The sequence below is a fragment of the Geotrypetes seraphini genome, chromosome 7, assembly GCF_902459505.1.
Source record: "Geotrypetes seraphini chromosome 7, aGeoSer1.1, whole genome shotgun sequence".
Classification (NCBI taxonomy): domain Eukaryota; kingdom Metazoa; phylum Chordata; class Amphibia; order Gymnophiona; family Dermophiidae; genus Geotrypetes; species Geotrypetes seraphini.
In genome coordinates this window covers 117830417-117851811 of record NC_047090.1, presented here as the reverse complement: position 1 = coordinate 117851811, position 21395 = coordinate 117830417, and the positions used below count along the sequence as shown (strand labels likewise).

The following is a 21395-nucleotide window of genomic DNA, read 5'->3' as shown; positions in this document are numbered from 1 at the left end:
TGCAAGCATTCCAGGCCATTGTGAGAAGATGGGGTTGTCTGATGACTGATCTTATGGCAACTGCAAAGAACAAAAAGGCGGATCGGTTCTTCAGTTTAAGATATGAGCCCGAAAGTACAGGTCTAGATGGTTCAACTATAGCCAGAGACTGGGTTACTGTACATATTTCCCTCTTGGCCCATGATAGGCCGGGTGATCTGCCACATAGCTCATCACATGAGAACAGCAGTTCTTGTAGCACCAGATTGGGCCAGGAACCCATGGTATGCGTACTCATACAACTACAAAAGGAACAAAATCTCAGACTCCAAGTGCATCCAGACTTACTCTCACAGGGGCCCATTGCTCTAGAAGATCTGGGATACTTTGGTCTTAAGGCATGGCTCTTAAAGGATACTCAGAAGTAGTCATTGCTGCTCAGAGCCAAAAAGCCAACTGTTTCAGCGCATACTGAGACATGGGAGACGTTTCAGTGCTAGTGCAGCAAAGTTAGAGCTGGGCAATCTCCCCATCTTGTCCGTTCTGGCATTCCTGCAGGAGGGCCTTGACAAGGGATTGGCAGTGTTCAAGTAGCAGGGGACTCCTGTTTTGGGGGCCAACAGAAGAGAGCTTTCGCTAACGGCCCACTTGGACTTAGGTTTCTGAAGAGTGCCCTGAGACTATGGCCTTCAATTCGAGATCCATTTCCATCCTGGAACCTTAATATAGTTTTATAGGAACTCAGCAAAGCCCCGTATACCATACCATACAGGTCTTATATCCCACAATTTTTCAACAAGGATTCAATGCGGCTAACAAAAGACTTTGAAACAGCATTTAACATTAGGAATTTTGAATGAGAGATGAGTAGAGACAGATATACTGGCTAGAGTCATCTTATCTTGTGTGGAGAATATGACTTAATTATCTTCTGGAAGTGGAAGTAAGAGGAGACCCACCGCAGAGATGTTGGGAGTTTATTCCAAATATAAGGAGCCTGGAATTCATATGTGGACTCGATCATCTTTTTCCGGTGGACTTGTCGAGGAGATGGGAAGGGGATCTTGAACCGTTGTGTTAGTTTAGAGTTGAGGAAGGAGGGTGTAACCTTGATGCTTATGGTGAAGCCCGTAGGAGTTTTTGCCATACATAGCTTTGTGTATGAGCCTTTACAAGGAGGTTTCCCTCATGGGCCTGACAGTCAAAGCAGTCTTCTTGGTGGCAATTACTTCTGCCAGGAGAGTCTCAGAATTGCAGGCCCTGTCGTGCAAAGCACCGTTTCTCTGAATCATGGAAATGGGAATGACCATGCGGACAGTTCCCTCCTTCCTACTGAAGGCCGTTTCGACATTTCATTTCAACCAAGAAGTTAGACTGCCAGCATTTCACCCTACAGGGTCCAAGTAAAAAGACAAGACCTTAAAGGTTTTGGACATCAGAAGAGTACTAATGCATTACCTGGAGATGACCAATAGAGCACTGTGTATGGCTAGTAGCGCTATAGAAATGATTAGTAATAGAGTTTTGTCTCTCACATCATCTTTTCACTTTAATCAATCAGGTGAGACAAGGCAGGCCCACTTCAGATGAATTCGTAGAGCTATATCCTCTGCAAATATTAGTTGAGGAAACAGCCACCTATCTCTTTGAAAGCGCATTTGACAAGAGGAGTAGCCTTCTCTTGGGTGGAAGCAAGGGCAGTTCCTTCTGAGGAGATTTGTAGTTCGGCCATCTAATCCTTACTTCATACTTTCACCAAATTCTACAGGGTGGTCATAGCAGCCCTTTTCTGCCGTCATCTTTCTATGTTTCTATGAAGGATGTCGCTTTCAGATTCTCGGTACTATATGCAGGCTCATCTCTCGCACCCTAGGCTTTGGGGACTGCTTAGGGATGTCTTTGCTCCTTTGTTTATCCTATGGTTCAGCATACCATCCCTATTGCACTGGAGAAAGAGATCAAGTTCTTACCTTGATAATAACGTTTCCTGTAGATAAGGGATGGTATGCTGAACCTCCTGCCCAGCAGTTATCTGCTTTTTATATTTATCACTGATATGATTCCTCACTTTTCCCTCTTGTTTTTAACCGTAATTGTTCTCTTTTATTTTAAAATTGTATTTCTCCCTACTACCCTATTGTTTCTATGTAAGTACTGTCGTGTCACCAATAAGTTTGTTAATTGTCCCCCTTTTGACTCAAGCTTAATGGTCGCCTACCAAACTAAGATTTTTCCTGTCAGACTGTGAGATTATGAAGACCTTGTGTATATAATTAAAATGGAGGAATAGTTGAGCTCCATAAATGTTCATGTTCTTGTATAACTTGTATTTTTCTTACATTCCTTGTTCATCTCAGAGGCTTGTTAATGTTTTAACTACATTACTATTCATTCATCTGAGCAGATCAGACATCTGTTTTCTTCTGTAGGGCTGTCACCAGGTTTGGTACGAACTGAAGAGGGCAACAGAGACTGTGGAGGAGGAGGAGGAGGAGTTGAAAGCTGTGATTGATATCTTCTGCAGTATACTCGCGAGCACACATGGTCAATCCTATGGTTCAGCATACCATCCCTATCTTCTGGAAAATATATTATCAAGGTAAGAATCTAATTTCTTTTTCTGTGCAGGTTACTCCCTCTCTTGTCTAGGGTAAATGAACAGAAAGCAGTAATAAAGTGTTAACTACAAAGAAAAGGAAGCAGGAGTATATTTTTCCTCTCTTATTTGAATCCCTACAAAAGGAAAGTGTCACCTAGTGGTCTTGCAGTAGATTGCAGGCTTTAACTTATGGCTGTTGTATATTTCAGCACAGACCTGGAATTTTATATCCTGTTCCCCTCCCTTCCTTCCCCTCCCCCTCCCAGTACTTTTGACATACTTACCAAATGAAAAGGAGACTTATATGATTTCAGTTTTAATGTGTGTATCTGTGTTCACACATTCTTAGGGGTTTTTTGTAGGTTGTAAAAAGATACCATAAGTATGATACAAAAGCGATGATGGGGGTATCTATGAAAGAAGAACCAGAAGAAAGGTCCCTATATGTATAGGATCTGGTATAGGGGCAAAAGGGTGATTGGAAGTAGGGAGATGAGAGAGTAGGAGGGACATGCTTGGAATGATCATTTGCGAAGGGAGCAAGGTATGTTTTATTTCATTTGATATTCTTCCTTTTCCAGAGGGTGAGGCAGAATATAGATTAAATAAAACACAAAATAATCTAGTACATAAGAATCTATACAAAGACAGAATGAATATTAAGCATAATAAAATCTTTCCTCATTTCTCCGTCTTCCTTCTTTTCTCTCCAATCCTATTTTCCTTCTTTATTTCTGCCACCCCATCTTCGATCCTCCTCCCTTCCCTGTTCTTCCATCCCCGAGAACCCTTATTCTTTGCTTTCCTCACATCAATACTTGAAATTATCCACTTATAAAACTCCTAAAAGAACAAAAGAAATTGTTCAAACAAAAGCAAGGTTGGAAAATTACTTAAGTTGTTGCATAATAAAAATATTAATTATTGAATATGCAAATTAGCAAATTGGCTCTGTGACACAATCAATTACCATATTGACTATTTATCGAACAGTTATTGATTTGGGCCCACATAGGGGGATGGTGTGTATTTTTTTCTTGGACTGGAATAGACTAGAAGTTAGATCAGTAGGGTAACAACCAGGGAAGCTACTGTTGAAATCCTCCTTCTCCACTGACAGTACTTGTAGCCTTGGGTTAGTCATAATTGTCCACCTCCTTAGGTAGCACTTACTCTGTAAGGCAAGGAAGTAACTACAGTACCTGAATTGCAACTCTTCTTGAGTTCAGATTTGGAAAAGGTATTGGGGGGAAGTTTATAATTGTTGTTTTTTTTTTTTATAAATCTTTATTCATTTTTCATCTTACAATAAATGACATTTGAAATTGAATACATCACTTGAATTTCCATCATATTTAACATTAATACATAAAATTTATCTCCTTCCCTCCCATCCCTACCATAATATATATATGTAATAAAATATATGTTATCAAATATTATTTTCTATTGATCTAAACATTTAATAAAATTCAGAACCCACCCCTTCCCCACATTTTCAATTGAATTTATAATGGAAAATGGTATCTATGCATTACAATAAATTGTTAATGGCCCCCAGATCTCTTTAAATTTATTATATTTTCCTTTTTGTATAGCTATTGTTCTTTCCATTCTATAAATATGACATAACGAATTCCACCAGAAATTATAGTTAAGTCTACTCAAATTCTTCCAATTACTTGTGATATGTTGTATGACGACTCCTGTCATAATCAATAAAAGCTTATTATTTTTTTAATGAAATTTGGCTCTTTGTTCTCATTGACATACCAAATAGAATCGTATCATATGATAATGCCACAGGATTCTCCAATAAACAATTTATTTGGCCCCAAATTGATTTCCAAAAGGCCAAGATAAAGGGACAATAGAATAACAAATGATCTAGAGTCCTTATTTCAAGATTACAATGCCAGCATCTATTAGACTTAGAGCTATTTAACTTTTGTAATCTAACTGGGGTCCAAAATGCTCTATGTAAGAGAAAAAAAAACAAGTTTGTTTCATAGATGCGGACACTGTACATCTCATCCTCCAAGACCAAATTCGTGGCCATTGAGATGCAGAAATTTGACACTTAATCTCAATGCTCCAAATTTATAGTTTATAATTGTGTTAGAGTGATGAGAACTCACTCTTGACTTGAAGCTAATAAAAAGTAAGTTTAAAAAAAATCCAAATCATAATTTTGAAATATCTGCAACAGGAAACCAAAGGCTTCGGTCACTGTAGTAGAATTTGCATTTGGTCATCTAAAACACTGCCTTACCTTCAAATATCCATCCAGATAAATAGATAGGCACAGTTTATATCTAGTAGAGCAGAGAGATAGTTCATTGTGCTTTAGATTTTCCAGAGTAAAGTCTCTTAAAGATACGAGCAGGCTTTAAGCATAGCTGCTCATTGATAGTGTTTCTCTGCCATATGAAACATTCAAACCTTGAGCTTTCTATTACTTCTCAGCTGATTGTAGGGCTCCAGAGAGAAACATGGTTTCTGGTTTTTGTCCTACAACAGTAACTGTGTTAGCTGCACTGGAGGGGATGAAGTTAAAAAGGAGTTAAATGCCCCTTTCCCCTTGCCCCTAACCCCAGATGGTTGTGAATGAAAGCTTATAGTGCAGAACCAATATAAAAAGCTGGTTCAGAGGAAAAGGAGGAACTGATATAACCATCTTCTCGCCTTTATTTTATAAAATAAAAAAATGTTGTCTAGGCTTCTGATTTATTGTATTAACATTTTATTGTATTAACACCACAACAAATTGCTATTGAATATATCTCTTGCACTGTGAGAATATATATATTTAGAAGTAGATGCAGAAGATGGTTTTAGAAATAGAGAGCTATATGTTCAGAGGTGTGAGCTGCAGCCTGTGCCATTGAAAAACTGAGCATGTTTGCTTAAATAGCCTTATTATTCTGATTTAGAACCGAAAATGTGTGGGTACCTTTGAAGGACACACATCGAAAGTGAACTGCCTGCTGGTGATTCAGACTCATGGGAAGCAAGCTGTGCTTTACACTGGTTCTAGTGACCACACCATTCGCTGCTACAACATCAAGGTACTGTACTGTAGACTGCTCCTTACTTGAGCAAAAAGGCCAACAGTTACTTAGCTGCCCTGTGTGGTAGAACTGTGGGTCTTAACTCGGTCCTCAGAATACACCCATTGGTTGAGTGTTCGGGACATCTATAATGATCAGACAGAGGAGGAGGAGCCCAGTAGTTAGTGCAGAAGCCTGAAAACCAGGAGAACTGGGTTCAATTCCCACTGCAACACCTTGTAACTCTGGGCAAGTCACTTAACCCTCCGTTGCCCCAGGTGCAAAATAGGTACATGTATATTAAATGTAAACCACTTTGATTGTAACCATAGAAGAGCGCATATCAAATCCCATCCCCTGTTCATTATGCATATCCTAATCTAATCTAATCTAAACCTTAAGTTTATATACCGTATCATCTCCATGAGAATGGAGCTCGACACGGTTTACAAGAACTTAAAATAGAGGGTAGAGAAGAAGAAAAAGGATTACATGAAACTTATGTGTAGAAGGGGGGAGAGAAAGGGGGGAAGGATAGAGCTACAATTTGCTGAAAAGCCAGGTTTTCAGTTGTTTGCGGAATAACTGAAGGGAGCTCAGGTTCCACAGCGGGGTGGTGAGGTCGTTCCAAAGACCTGTGATTTTGAAGAGAAGGGATTTTCCCAGTTTGCCTGAATAGTGGATGCCGTGTGGAGAGGGGAAGGCTAGTTTAAGCCTTTGGGCAGTTCTGGAGGAGTCGGGACTGGAGGATAAGACAGTGGGATAAGAGGAGGCAGGATCCTGAAATCTAGAATGGCAAGATGTGCCCCTAGAACTGGGTTGCAACCACTCTGCTAGAGGGATGTCACAGAACAAGTGATTTAAAATGTTGGAAATTGTAGTCTCTGTGTTAAGTAGAAAATTTCATGAGACAATTGGTAGAACATGAAACCAATCTTACATCTTTAGCTGTTAAGCAGAGCAGATATTTTTCTTTGATATTACAAGCACAATTCTTATGCTTTTGGGGGGAAAAAAAATAAACCAAAGCCTTTCACAATTCACTCTGAACACAAGACTGATAATTACTTGATTACATAGTAAATCTGCATTTTAGACATTTGTCAGCCATTTTCATAACACCTTTGAACACTGTTGATGCAATGGCTATCATTCTATCCATGCCAAGGTTGTGGGTTAGAATGATGGCTTGGGCTAAGGCTAATAGGAAAGAACACTGAGCTAACTTCATCATCATAACTTTAAAACGTGACAACCCTCTTGCACCAAAGATTGAGAGAGATTAGCATACTAAAACATATAGCAATAATAAATTTCTACTGTGTTTGCAGGTTGTGGTGCTTTGGGACTCATGTTATGAACAGTCCGATAATAAAGATGTGCATAAGCTTTTGAAATCGCATAAACCCCTTTGAAGAGAACTATGCAATCTCAGCTGCTCATAGACAAAATTTTCTTTGGTTGATTTGTAGTTTCTCGAAGGCTCTTTTTTCTTTTTCAATTCTTTATTATTTTCAAACTTACAGTAAGTGTTACAATAAATACAACATTTTATACTTCAATATCACACTTAATATATCATTAATATCCATTTCAGAATTAGTCCCCCCTCCCTCCTAAACAATCATAATGCCCAACATATAAAATTTATATAATAAACCTCAGTACATTATATTTAAATTCATTATCCTAACAGATTTCCACCCTCCTTCCTTCCGGATGTGCTTGTTTATAGGGGAAAATAGTACTTAGACGCTACAATACTTTGCTAATGGCTCCCAAGTCTCTTGAAATTTCTTAAAATTCCCTTTCTGGATGGCTAATGTTCATTTCATTTTATACATATGACACAATGAATTCCACCAAAAGCTATAATTAAGCCGGTTCCAATTGCTCGTAATTTGTTGTATGGTGACTCCTGTCATTATCAATAAAAGTCTGCTGTTCTTAGATGATATTTGGCTATTTGCATCCATTGACATACCAAATAATATAGTATCATAGGTCAATGCCACCAGGTTTTCTAATAAACAATTAATTTGGCCCCAAATTGATTTCCAAAAAAGCATAATAAATGGGCAATATAACTCCTGGATCTCTACTGCTTGGGAAATTTATTTACTATGTCGTGCCTGTGATAGGAAGAAATTGTGTTAATTTTTTTTATTTTGGCAATGTCCTGGTGATTTGCTCTTGGTACCTTCCCTTTTATATGCCTGCTACAGTTCATTCTGTTGTCTGTCTTTTACCAGACCCGAAAGTCTATGGAGAAGCTTGAACTTGCAGATAGAGTGTTGTGCTTGCATAGCCGATGGCGAATCCTCTACACTGGCCTTGCCAATGGCAGTGTGGTCACATTCAACATTAAGGTCAGTTTTTATTAATCCCTTCTCCCTAGTTACTGCTTGAATACTCACAGCAAGTCAAGGGGTTAGTATCCATTTCTCTGCTTATGCCATGCTGAAAGTAGGCAGCTGAATTTTCAAGGGACTAGCAATAAAATATATGTTCAAAACTCACTGGAAGCAATTTAAGCACTAGAAAGAGAGCCTGATTTAAACTGAGTGGCCAAGATGATGCATTATCACATCAGAGTCCCACCAGTGGGGAGCCTGATAACGCAGTGGCAGGGCTGTGTTAATTGAACAAATGTAGATTCTAGTCTCATGGATCCAAAAAAATCCCAGGCAATGTACATCCTTGAGACTAATGGAGGGATACTGGGCTTCCAAATGCTATTAAAGTCTTTTGCTGTAGTGGCATTGCTCTAGCTAGGAGGTTGGGAGGTTGGTTTAGGATGAAAATCCTTCAAACATATGTTATTTCCCTAGTCCTACACGCTTCTATCAAACTTGTTGGTGAAGTCAAAGTTTCCAATGTTCACGTCCTGAGTGCACCAGCACCCGACTGCCACCCAGAAGAAAACTTTTGAAATCTGTAGGAAGCATAGCCTAGTTAATTGCCTCTATAAAGAGATATCATCATCCTCAGTGCCTTCTCCAGTGAATATTTTGTGCTTCTTACAAGTATAGAATAAATGTCTGCTGAGTGATGGTCTATTTTTACGCTTGTTTGTGGATCTCCTAAAAGAAATAGTAAATCCTTGGTAAAGTTCTTTTGAAGAGGATGTGGTAGAAAGGATGCTCCTGGTTTCTCAGTTCAAATTCTCCTGTGCTTTGGCCTTTGGTAGCCAATTCAGTTACTTATTTAGAAATGTATAATTGTTGTTTTTCAGAACAATAAACAACTAGACGTATTTGAGTGCCATGGCCCTCGAGCCATCAGTTGCCTGGCAACGGCGCAGGAGGGGGCCCGTCGGTTATTGGTGGTCGGTTCCTACGACTGCACCATTAGTGTCCGAGATGCTCGAAATGGGCTGTTGCTCAGAACTCTGGAAGGCCACAGCAAAACTGTCCTGTGTATGAAGGCAAGTCCTCCATCACAGCTATGGGACCTGTATCTGGATGGTACCGTAAATGCTGCGACTGACTTTAGGCTTATTCTTTCAGAATGCTTCTGCTTGACACCATATTTCTGGGCCTTCTTTATATCTTGTATATTTTTTATGTCACTTTCTCAGACTGATAATATAAACAGTTTGCCTTATTGGGGAAAGAAGATAAATTTGCTGCCCAGATAGAATAAGAATGAATGACAAGTACATACTAAAGTGTTGCTCTGATCCCTTGGGTTTGAGACATTGACCTGTAGTTCTGTAACAGACTGTAGAGCCTATAAACCTGGGGCAGGCACTTCTCAAGCCACTTGCACAAGCTTGGGGGCTCTTGGCCCTTGCTTCCAGGGCATACACTGTCAGGTTTTTTAGTTCTAGGATGTAGGAAGCCTCTCTCAACTTCTTTTCGGCTACCGTTGTATCTGTTGAATAAAAACTGGTAATACAAAGGTTTTATTGTTTTCAAGGTTGTGAATGATCTGGTGTTCAGTGGATCCAGTGATCAGTCTGTCCATGCTCACAATATACACGTAAGTTCACTGATCATTTGAAGAAAACGTTTAGATTGTAAATATCTGCATTTTGGGCCTTCTGATGGTGTAAGTGTTCCTTGAAATACCTCCCTGAGCCTCTGCTGAACCATTTGAAGGGCAGTACTATAACTGAGCACACACTTGTGCATGTAAACTATTCACTTGTGCATGTAAACTATTCACTTTCATGGTCAGCTCTAAATTTATATACTCTAATGTGGCGCAGTGGTTAAAGCTACAGCCTTAGCACTCCGAGGTTGTGGTTTCAAACCCATGCTGCTCCTTGTGACCCTGGGCAAGTCACTTAATCTTCCCATTGCCCCAGGTACATTAGATAGATTGTAAGCCCACCAGGATAGATAAGGAAAAATGCTTGAGTACCTGAATAAATTCATGCAAACTGTTCTGAGCTCCCCTGGGAGAATGGTATATAAAATTGAGTAAATAAATATACATAAGTGGCAGCTAAGCGCATCTCTGTTTAACAGGCACATGTAAGGTGTAGCATGTAAATTCAAGGGGCTCTTCACATGGGTGGAGTATGGGGATGCTGCCACCTACAGGATGCTGTATGTTATGCTTGCTCTTGCCATGTCTAGGTGCCCATAGTTATGTTAGGTCTATGGCTGGTGTAACTTGTGAGTGCCTTGATTTTAGGTGCCTTGAAACCAGGCTGCCCTAGCATTTTATAGCAAAAACCAGATGCTGTATTAGAATAGCCTCTCACTTCGTGGCATCAAGGAAGTGCCCACTTATAAAATTACCCCCATACTGTTATAGCAACACCTGTTGGTGATCTAAGGAGCAGTACAGACCTTAACTGAAAAAGAAGTATCCCAGGTTCTGTAGAGCAGTGTTTCTCAACCCTGGAGGACCACCAGCCACTCAGGTTTTCTGGATAGCCCTATTGAATATGCATGGGGCAGATCTGTATGCTTGTCACCTCCATTATATGCAAATCTTTCTCATGCATATTCATTAAGGCTATCCCAAAAACCCGACTGGCTGGTGGTCCTCCAGGACAGGGTTGAGAATCACTGCAGTAGAGCATGGCGCTAGCTCTGGCAGTAGGCTGATAAAGAACCGGCGTCCACGATACCTTCTTGATTAAACAGCGGTGCAGTCTGAGATTAGATTGCCTGACTGCAGTTTGAGGTCTTTTTGAGTTTTAAATCAGGGGCAGTACTTTATCCCAAAGTTCTCATATTGAAAACGTAGAACAAGGTGGGCAGTTGTTCGGATGATAAGAATTTGGTTTAAATATATTTATTTATTTATTCACTCAGTTTTCTATACCGTTCTCCCAGGGGAGCTCAGAACGGTTTACATGAATTGACTCAGGTACTCAAGCATTTTTCCCTGTCTGTCCTGGTGGGCTCACAATCCATCTAATGTACCCGGGGCAATGGGGGGACTAAGTCACTTGCCCAGGGTCACATAGAGCAGCGTGGGTTTGAACCCACCACCTCAGGTTGTTGAAGCTGTAGCTTTAACCACTGTGCCACACACTGTCTGCTGCAGTACTCGCCTCCACTTGTGCTCCCTTTTGTGATGTCCCTACCTGGTATTGTGCAAACCTCTGCTCTAGAAACAACCTAATCTAATCTAATCTTCATTTTATATACCGAATTTACTCCCTAAGGAGCTCGCCTCGGTTTACAGTTTGTTAAAAAATGAAACATAACAAGTAAAAACTGTGGGATAAAAACAGAAATTGGTTAGATTAGATGGATGGAAAAAGTTAGAAAAAGTATGTTGAATTGCTTAACATTACTATACGACAGCTAGAATCAAATTAACTATTGTGAAAACAACCAGGTTTTTAAACTTTTTCAAAATTGAAATAATTGACCTAACAGTCTTAGAGAATCTGGAAGTCCATTCCAAATTCTCACCAATTTAAAAGTAAAAGATTTACTAAGCTTCCCAGTGCATTTAATACCAAACATATTCATATGTCACTCAAGATTTGGACTGCTAGAAAGCTGTGGAAAATATTTGTTTCAAGATCTTGGTCACGCATGAAGAAGGTCGGGTAGTGAGTGAGCTCCGTATAAATAGACCTTGAAAATGTTATAAGTCACGCGAAAGATTTTTTAAATTTGTTTCAAAAAAGGGGTAAAGACTCATAATGGCTTCAGGAAAGCAGACCAAGAATGATTCGGTGTTTCTAGCCTCGGGGAGTGTTAAACAAGCAAAGCCTAAGCCAGAAACTCCTCTGAAATCAACATCGTTAAAAAATGGCGACAGCGAAATTATGAAAGAAATAAAGATCGTCTCGGGCATTGCTAAAAAAGTAAACGATCTCACAGATGAAGTTCTAACCTTACCAATAGAATGGAACAGATTGAAATTAAAGCAAATAATATAGAGAAAAGAATGGATGAAGTGTAAGCAGAGTTAATACAAAACAAAATGGATCGTAAGAAAATTGAATTTCTTACCCGAGAGCTGGAGGATGTTTCAAATCATGAGAGGAGGAGCAATTTGCATATCTTGGATCTTCCGGAAAGGGTGGAGAAAGGAAGTGCTATTTCCTTTCTAGAGAATTTTTTACCCAAGATACTGCCCATAAAAACAAAGATTCCTCTCGAAATTGAAAGGGCTCACCGAATCCCTGTAAAGTGAGATGATAGGAAAACGGGTCCTCGTCCATTAATATTTAAGCTGCTGAGGCATCAGCAGGTTTTAGAAATTTTACAATTAACAAAACAGAACAGAAATTTAAAGTGCCAGGATGCTCGTATTCACATTGTTCCTGACTTTGCTAGAAATATGGCAAGTAAAAGAAAAAGTTTTTTGACGCTTAGACCACTGTTGAGAGCTATGGAGGCTAAATACGGTTTATTGTACCCAGAACTTATGAAGATTACTTTTGAAAACAAGACGATTATGTTTGATGATCCAGGAAAGTTACATGAATTTATAATACAACAGGAGCAGCCAATGTCAACATAAATAAAGATTAATTTTGCTAAATATATGACTTTTGGTTTTCCTTTTAAAGATATTTGTTTTAATTTTCTCTATTAAGTACTGAAAATGAGATCTTGATTAATGTTATAAGCTATGAATTAACATATTCTCCATGAAGGCTTAAAGTACAAACGGAAAAGAATGTTTCTTGATTCAATTTCAATTATATGACTCAACGGTAACAACAATGAGAAATGGAATGCTTTCTGGATCTCTATCTTGGATCGTAATCTTTGGAGACAATAAGGAAAATTTTCATGAAATCACAGATATTTTCAAGATTATTGGAAAATATATATGTTCTGGCTATATGATATTAAAGAAGTTTTTCCACAAAGAAAAGTTCCTGGCTACCTAGATTGATAGAAGGAAGTTTCCTCTCTCCGCTCCTTTTGTGTGCAGCAAGACATTTTGTGAGAAACTGAATCGGAGAGTGTATAAGGCTTGCTCCCTTTCGTGATTGGAGTGGAAAGGTGGGGTATTTTACAACGTGGTGAGGTCAATGAATAATGAGAATGGCAAGATCTGGCATTTTTGCAACCTTATGATACTTCTTCCCTGAAAGTGCAGATTGCAGTGGCAAAGGAGTTTCATGGGGAGCTTATACTGGGAATGCGAAGGCTTCCTGTTGTTTTAATTGCCACATTAAGGGAGTCTTTGGAAGCTTTAAAAGGTTGTGATAATGCAATGGGACAGGAGTTCGGTGCTTATGTTCAGCAAATGAGACATGCTGGAATTAGAATGGTTTCACACTGAATATATCTGCGAACAGATGGTGATCTGATGTTTGGAGCTGGTTTGAAAATTGAAAAGAGATTTATCGAGATTGTTATTGCTAAGGTGGAAGAATGTACAGGAATGGCATAAGTTACTATGACGGAGCAGGAAGAGAATTGATCAATTGAAGCGTCGGATACAGAAACTTTGAGAATATGTTACATTGGCAACTTGTGAAGATTCTTTGATGGTCCGAGAGAAAACAACAGATAAGTTCTATTTTCAGGGGATGTTGTTTCAGTAAATGTGACTGTTCAAGAAATTTGGTGTGGATTCACTGTTTATAAGAGAATTTTATAACTACAGTAAAATAAGATATATTACTAATTTAGGTTTATTTTATGATTTAGATAAATACAGTTGTTTCGAATAGGAATGTGAAAGGAGAATGGTTTTTAATAGTTCCATAAGATGTAAAGGAAATTTTGAAGGAAGGTACTATAATGGTAGAAGTTAAAATACATTTATTTATTTATGTTCATCTATAAATTGATATATATTAAATATTCATTGAATGATTTTAATATACTTAATTTAATCAATGGACTCCTATTAGATTTTTATTAATTGAATAAACTGATTTTATTAAAAATATTTATGAAAAGAGTAAAATTATAGTACATTGCTCAAAAGATGGAGGTTATGATTTAGTTTCATACAGATTCAGTAAATTTAAACTTAGCTTTTGAATATTAAATTATAGAAACTGGGGTAAGATAAGATTGAGGATGAAATTTTATGTAAGTTTTTAATGAATTATAAGTAAGAAGATGACAAAATATTGATATTATTTAATGAAATACAAAAGTTAATAATTAGTTGATAAAAGAATTATGGGGAAATTGAAACTAATATTGATATCTCAGTTTAGATGTAATAAAATTCTTCATTGAAATGTATTAAATGGTACTAACAGAGTAAGCATAATATTAAAATATATTAATTAAAGGGTGAGAGAATTGGAATATAACTTGCTTTTTCATATATATTAATTTATGATATTAGTTTAAATGTTTTTAAGGATACATAGGGATTCAATAAATAGGTAATGATTATATAATTTATGAATCAGCATAAGTTAAGTGATGAATTATTATAAATTATGAATATTTTTTTTGTATGTGACTTATTTTTAAGAAATGATTTAAAGATGGTCTAACGGGAGTTTATCATTGCCTGGTCTAATATGTGTGTCACCAAGTTTTAACTTTAAAGATTTGGTGAGGGAGAGGGGAAAAGGGGTATTGAATGAAAGATTAGAGAAGGGTAAATTATATGTGCAAAGTTTTAGAATATTGGAAATGGTGTCTGTTCATTCTAAATTAGTTAAATATGATTATTTTTATTGGTATATGTATTTAGAAATATATAATGGATTTTAAAATTTTCTCATTAAATGTTAATGGCCTCAACCATCAAATAAAAAGGAAAAAAAATGCTTGCTTTTTTGAAACAACAAAATGCTGACATATATTATTTACAAGAGACACATCTATCAGAGGTTGAGTCTAAAAAGTTGGAAGGGGGTTGGGTGAAACAATGTTTTTTCGCCCCAGCATCTGGGAAGAAAGCAGGGGTTGCTATATTAATAAATAAGAAATGCACAGCTAATTTTCAATTGATTGATTTTGATCCTTTGGGTAGATGGTTACATGTGGAAATGAGCATGGGAAATACTGCCCTGGCACTGTTCAATGTATATGCCCCTAATTCGAATCAAAATTAATTTTTTAGATCATTACAAAAACTGATTCTTCCACTGGCTACTTCTAGTTTAGTGGTGGCTAGAGATTTTAATGCTGTTATGGATCCAATAATAGATTAAAAAAACCAAGCAATGTGATGAAATCATTAGGATTAGATAACTTGGTGCTATCTTGTGATTTGAAATATATATGGTGGATACTTCATTTTGATGATCGGGAATTTTCTTTTTGCTCACAAGTTCATAAATCCTTTTCAAGAACTGACTATATTTTTGTTTCAAATCAAATAGTACAACAGGTGACACAAGCCTCCGTAGATACAATTATTTTGTCTGATCATGGTGATTTGTGGATTGAATTTAAGATTCCTGAACAAGAAAATAGTAGATCTGTATGGAGATTTGATAATACATTGATTGCGGATTCAGAATTTCTTGAAGAGTTTCAATTAAAAATGAATGAATTCTTTCAAATTAATACATTGGAAGAAACCTCCATGGAAATTTTATGGGATGCCTTTAAGGCGACTATGAGAGGTTATATTATATCATATTCAGCATATATTAGGAAACAACTTAAAAAACAATTTTCTACTTTAGAAAAAGAAATAAAGAATCTAGAGTCTAAATTGATTGATAAATGGGAGCATTGTACTCTGCAGGCTCTATTAAAAGCTAAAGGTAAATATAATGAAATATCTTCAAAATTAGTAAGGAAAGATTTATTTTCCCAGCAGACTCTGTATTACAGAAACTCAAATAAGGCAGGAAGATTATTAGCAAATTATCTTAAAGCAAAGAAAAGAAGAACAAAAATTATTGCAATAAAGGATGAGAAAGGTGTTATGCATACTCAAATTAGAGATATTTTAAATCAATTCTTAAATTTTTATAAAGACTTATATTCTTCTGAGCCTTATGATAATAGAGGAAAGGATGGATTAGAATTTTTGAAATTAATTAATGGTCCGAAAGTTCCTGAACATATTAAAAGAAGTTTAGAGGAGCCTGTATCATTAAAAGAATTAGGATCAGCGTTGAAGTTGGATCTGCTCCAGGTGGTGATGGTTTCACAGTAGAATTTTATAAATTATTTCAAGTTACCCTATTACTTCATCTATTAAATTTATATCAGTCTCAACTAACTAAGGGTTACATTACAGGTACTATGGCAGAATCATTGACTATAGTTTTGCCAAAGCCAAATAAAGATCCCATATTGGTTTCAAATTACAGGCCCATCTCATTAATCAATGTAGATGGAAAACTTTTGGCCAAGACATTGGCTTTATGCTTAGCTAAGGTTCTCCCTTTTATTGTTGATATGCACCAAACTGGATTCGTTGCTAGGAGACACTCATCTAATAACACAAGATTGGCTTTTCATATGTTAAATTAAACAAAAGCCATGAAAGATTTAACAAAAGCCATGAAAGATCCAGCTTTTTCTGTGTCCTTGGATGCAGAGAAAGCCTTTGATCGAGTGGAATGGACCTTCATGTATCAAGCTATGGAATGGTTTGGAATTGGTTCAGGGTTTATACAAATGATACAAACATTGTATAGCTCCCCTGTTGCAAAACTGTATATTAATAATAATTTTTCTGAACGTTTTAATTTGCGGAGGGGGATTAGACAAGGTTGTCCCCTATCTCCTTTGCTTTTTGATATTGTTTTGGAACCCTTGTTATTAGCTATTCAGTAAGTAAAGGAGATACAGGGTATTCCTTATTCAGATCGGGAATACAAAGTTTCTGCATATGCAGATGATATATTGCTTCATTTGAGAAATCCAGAAACAACCATTCCATGCTTACTTGAATTGATTGAGAAATTTGGAAAATTTTCAGATTATAAAATAAATTGGAGTAAATCTGAAGTTCTTCCTCTAAACGTGTATTGTACAAAAGGCTTGTTTGATTCATTTTCTTTTATATGGAAGGAAGGTGGATTAAAATACTTGGGAATTTGGATAAAAAACACGCTGAAAGACACAATGAAAGAGAATGAAAAATCTTTATTGCAGAAGGTAACAGAAATGTGTGAGCAATGGAATCCATTACATCTATCTTGGTAGGGGGGAGCTCAAACTATTAAAATGATAATATTGCCTGTGGTTTGTTATCAGATGGGAATGTTACTAGTTTTTTTAAGGGGTCCTTTTATAAAAAGTTAAACAGTATTCTTACAAAATTTATTTGGCTGGGTAAAACTCCTAGAATCGCTTTAGTATCTTTACAAAAACCAATTGCGGAGGGAGGAGTAAATTTTCCCAATTTCTATAGGTATCATCAAGCCTATATTTTGCACCAGGGTATGTATTGGGTCCTCCCAGAGCTCATTGATAATACCCCAGATTTGTTGTGGTTGGAATAGCAACTCATGTTCCCTTTACGTTTGTCATGTTCTTAGCATTAAAATGCCTAGATTGTATAAAGAAAACAAATATTTATGGATACATGGAAAACTCTGTGATATGTTAGCAATTTAACATCTATTCCAATCAATAAATTGACAAATCAAACTATATGGTTAAATTCCAAGATTCAAATAGGTGGATTTAAGGTGATGTTATTTCAAATGGTAACTGCTTGACTTTTCACAGTTGCAACATAAATATGGTCTTAATAAATCACAAAGCTTTAGATGGTTGCAACTGAAGCAGGCCATTCAGGTAGGGTTCTCTGAATGGAAAAATCTTAATACGCAATATAGTTTAGAATTTTTATGCTTTCAGGTGGACTTTCTGGGACACCAGGCTGCACAGTGGTATAAATTGATAAATGGATTTGTAAATAAAAAGCCTAAAACTGGACTTAGGGACATTTGGAACATTGAGATCAAGCATCAAATTACTGCATCTCAATGGCCACGAATTTGGTCTTGGAGGATGAGATGTACAGTGTCTACATCTATGAGACAAACTTGCTTTTTCCTTTTACATAGAGCATTTTGGACCCCAGTTAGATTATAGAAGTTAAATAGCTCTAAGTCTAATAGATGCTGGCATTGTAATCTTGAAGCAGGGACACTAGATCATTTGTTATACTATTGTCCCCTTATCTTGACCTTTTGGAAATCAATCTGGACCCAAATAAATTGTTTATTAGAGAATCCCGTGGCTTTGTCATATGACACGATTCTATTTGGTATGTCAATGAGAACAAAGAGCCAAATTTCATCAAATAATAATAAGCTTTTATTGATTATGACAGGAGTCGCCATATAACATATCGCGCATAATTGGAAAAATTGGAGTAGGCTTAATTACAGTTTTTGGTGGAACTCATTGTGTCACACCTATAAGATGGAGAGAACAATAGCCATACAAAAAGGAAATTATAAAAAATTTAAAGAGATATGGGGGCCATTGACAAAATATTGTAATGAATAGATACCATTTTCCATTATAAGTACAATGCAAATGAAGGGATGGGAAGGGGGAAATTCTGAATTTTATTAAATGATTGGATAAGTAAAAAAGAATATTTCATAGCATATATTTGATTGCATATGTTATGGTTGGGATGGGATGGAAGGGATTAAATTTTATGTATTATTGTTAAATATGACAGATGTTCAAGTGATGTATTTAAATTTCAATTGTCAATTTATTGATACACTTGTAAGAGGTAAAAATGAATAAAGATTTATAAAAAAAAAAATGATCTTCGTTGTAATTGTGTTCTGTGTGGTGCCTTGGATTTTGCTGTATCTTTATTTGTTTTATTTATTTCTGAGAAGACCGCCCAAGACTATGCATGTCATGAAGGGTTTTTTTGTCATTAGTTCTCAAAATGAGAAAATGTTTAGAAAAAATGAGTCATCTTTCCCAGGAGTTATAAAATTAATGAATAACCCCACCCCCCCTTTTGCAACAATTATATTGGCTTCCAGTTAAATGTAGAATTTTAAAGTTTTAGTGTTAATTTTTCAGACAGTGCGTAATGGAATACCTTGGCATTTTTCGCAAGCTATGACATTGTATCACCCACATCGCCTGTTAAGATCTGAGCTGGTAATGTGCTTGTCACTAGATAGAATACAGTGAGTGAAATATGCTGAGATTAGGATGAAGGTGATTTCAATAGCAGGGGTGAAAATGTGGAACAACTTAGTTGGACAATTAAGAATGATGGACAGTATACAAAATTTTAAAAAGCTACTGAAAACAACCTTATTTCTGGAAGTGTTTTCTTAAACATGTGGAGGGGCATAATAAAAAAAAAGTCTAAGTCCACTTTTGGCCTAAGTCCTTAAACGTTCAAAGCAGAAGCAGGGAAAGTGTCCATAACCAAAACAAACTCCTTGTTTTGATTATGGCCTGCCTCTACTAAACGCTCAGATCACCACTACGTCTACAAGTGCACCCCCACGACGTCTACACTTTTTGGCCATAATGAACCCAAAAAATGCCTAAGCCCCAAACGTCCAACAGAAGGGCTTTTAGGCGAAGGAGGAACCAGTCCTTCGCCTAAAAGCTGGATTCTGTAACCGGTGTCTGTCAAAAACAACACTGGTTACAGAATCCCCCCCCCCCCCACAATGATCCAGGCAGGAGGGTGCCCAAGCCCTCCTGCCTTGTCGAACCGCAAACCACCCCCCCCCCCCCGACAACATCGGGTTGGGCCCATGTGCCTAAGGCCCCACCCATAGGAGGGGCCTAAGGCTCCCAGGCCTATTCCGATTGGCCCAGGCGCCTCAGGCCCCACCTTTGGGCGGGATTTATGCCGCCTGGGCCAATCCGGCTCCATTCTGGACACGGCTGGCACCCGTCCGTCTGGCCAACATTAAAGGTACGGGGAAGGGGTCGTAAGGTCGGCCAGGGGGGGGCGGGTTCTAGGGGGCGGGCAGTTGTTGGGGGGAGGAGGGTTGTGTCGAGGGCAGGAGGGCCTGGGATCCCTCCTGCCCATATTGTAGTGGGGGGTAGGGGGTCGCCGGGGCCAGGAGGGCTTGGGCTCCCTCCTGGCCCGTTCGTGTAGGAGGGGGGTCGCCGGGGCCAGGAGGGCTTGGGCTCCCTCCTGGCCTGCTCGTACTCGGCGGGGGGGGGGGGAGTAAGATTGCCGGGCAGGAAGATTTGAGCTCCCTCTTGCCCCAATGTTGTCGGGGGGGGGGGGGGGTCGCGGTTCGACAGGGCAAGAGGGCTTGAGCTCCCTCTTGCCCCGATATCGTCGGGGGGTGTAATGTATCACGGCAGGAGAAATTGGGCATCTCTCCTGCCGCGATGGTTGCGGTGGGTAGGTTGCCGGGCCGCTGAACTGATCACACCAGCGGCCATCAGCTCAGCGGCTCCTTTTTCGGCACTTAGACCTGGTTTGACTTCGTCTAAGTCAAAAAGGTCTAAGTGCCGACTAGGCAACCTGTAAATGTTTTGGTTATACCTGTTGTACGCCTAGGTGTAGGTCGGCCCACCTCCCACCCACTGCCCGCCCTTTCCCCTCCTCTAAACACACCTCTTTTCTCTCTGTGCGTTTAGAGGCAGGGGAAAGGCCTAAGCTGTTTTTAGATACGTCTAAAAACCAGCTTTGGCTATGGGTACTTGGACGATCAGGCTTTTTGATTGTCCAAGTAGCCATTTAGGACACTTTTTAGACTTTTTTTTTTTTTTGATTATGAACCCCATAGTCAGATTTATATAGCAGGAAATGAGGGACAAGCAGCAAAATACAATGTTAAATTTTGTTTGTGCTTTTAATGTTATTATGTTTATTTAATATTTATGTATGTATGGTTGTAATCCGCTTAGTTTTTAGGTGGACTAGAAGTCTTTTAAATAAATAAATATATTATGATGTTGGTATTTGAAGGTTAGACAAACTGACATTAGTCCTTTTATTTTTGTATTTTGGTTTCTGCTCACAATTTGTGTGTTGTGTAACCTCTTCTTCCTTGGGCTTCACTTTTGTCTTGGCACAGACAGGAGAGCTGGTACGGATCTACAAAGGTCACAGTCATGCAGTCACGGTGGTTAATATCTTGGGAAAAGTCATGGTGACAGCCTGCTTGGATAAGTTTGTCCGCGTCTATGAGTTACAGGTAAGGAGCATGATGTAGTAAAAGAACACTCTTAAACAGTTCACATAGGTTATGATAAAGAAGTGTGAGTTTCCATCAGAGCCATTTTTTTTTTTTGCTGTGTCTTGCTGCAGAAATCTACCACAGTTTATTTTTTTTCACTGTGTCTTGCTGCAGAAATCTACCACAGTTTATTTTTCATAGGTAGGTAGGTCTGGCATCACGTCATTAATGAAGCAATATCCTCTGCTGATATCCTCTGCTTTATAAAAGAAAATAAGTCTTCCTTATAGCCGGTTTGATGCCT

General features: G+C 38.0%; 1 protein-coding gene across 4 annotated transcripts in view; it reads left to right on the top strand.

The window, feature by feature from the left end:
• ZNF106 (zinc finger protein 106) overlaps nt 1-21395 on the top strand; it is a 172553-nt gene that overhangs the window by 123780 nt on the left and 27378 nt on the right. For all 4 annotated transcript variants that reach the window (XM_033950714.1, XM_033950713.1, XM_033950712.1 and 1 more), the window contains 5 exons: nt 5512-5646; nt 7881-7997; nt 8864-9055; nt 9550-9612; nt 20990-21109. In XM_033950714.1, coding sequence (XP_033806605.1) covers nt 5512-5646; nt 7881-7997; nt 8864-9055; nt 9550-9612; nt 20990-21109 — 627 coding nt within the window. The remainder of the gene's footprint in view (nt 1-5511; nt 5647-7880; nt 7998-8863; nt 9056-9549; nt 9613-20989; nt 21110-21395) is intronic.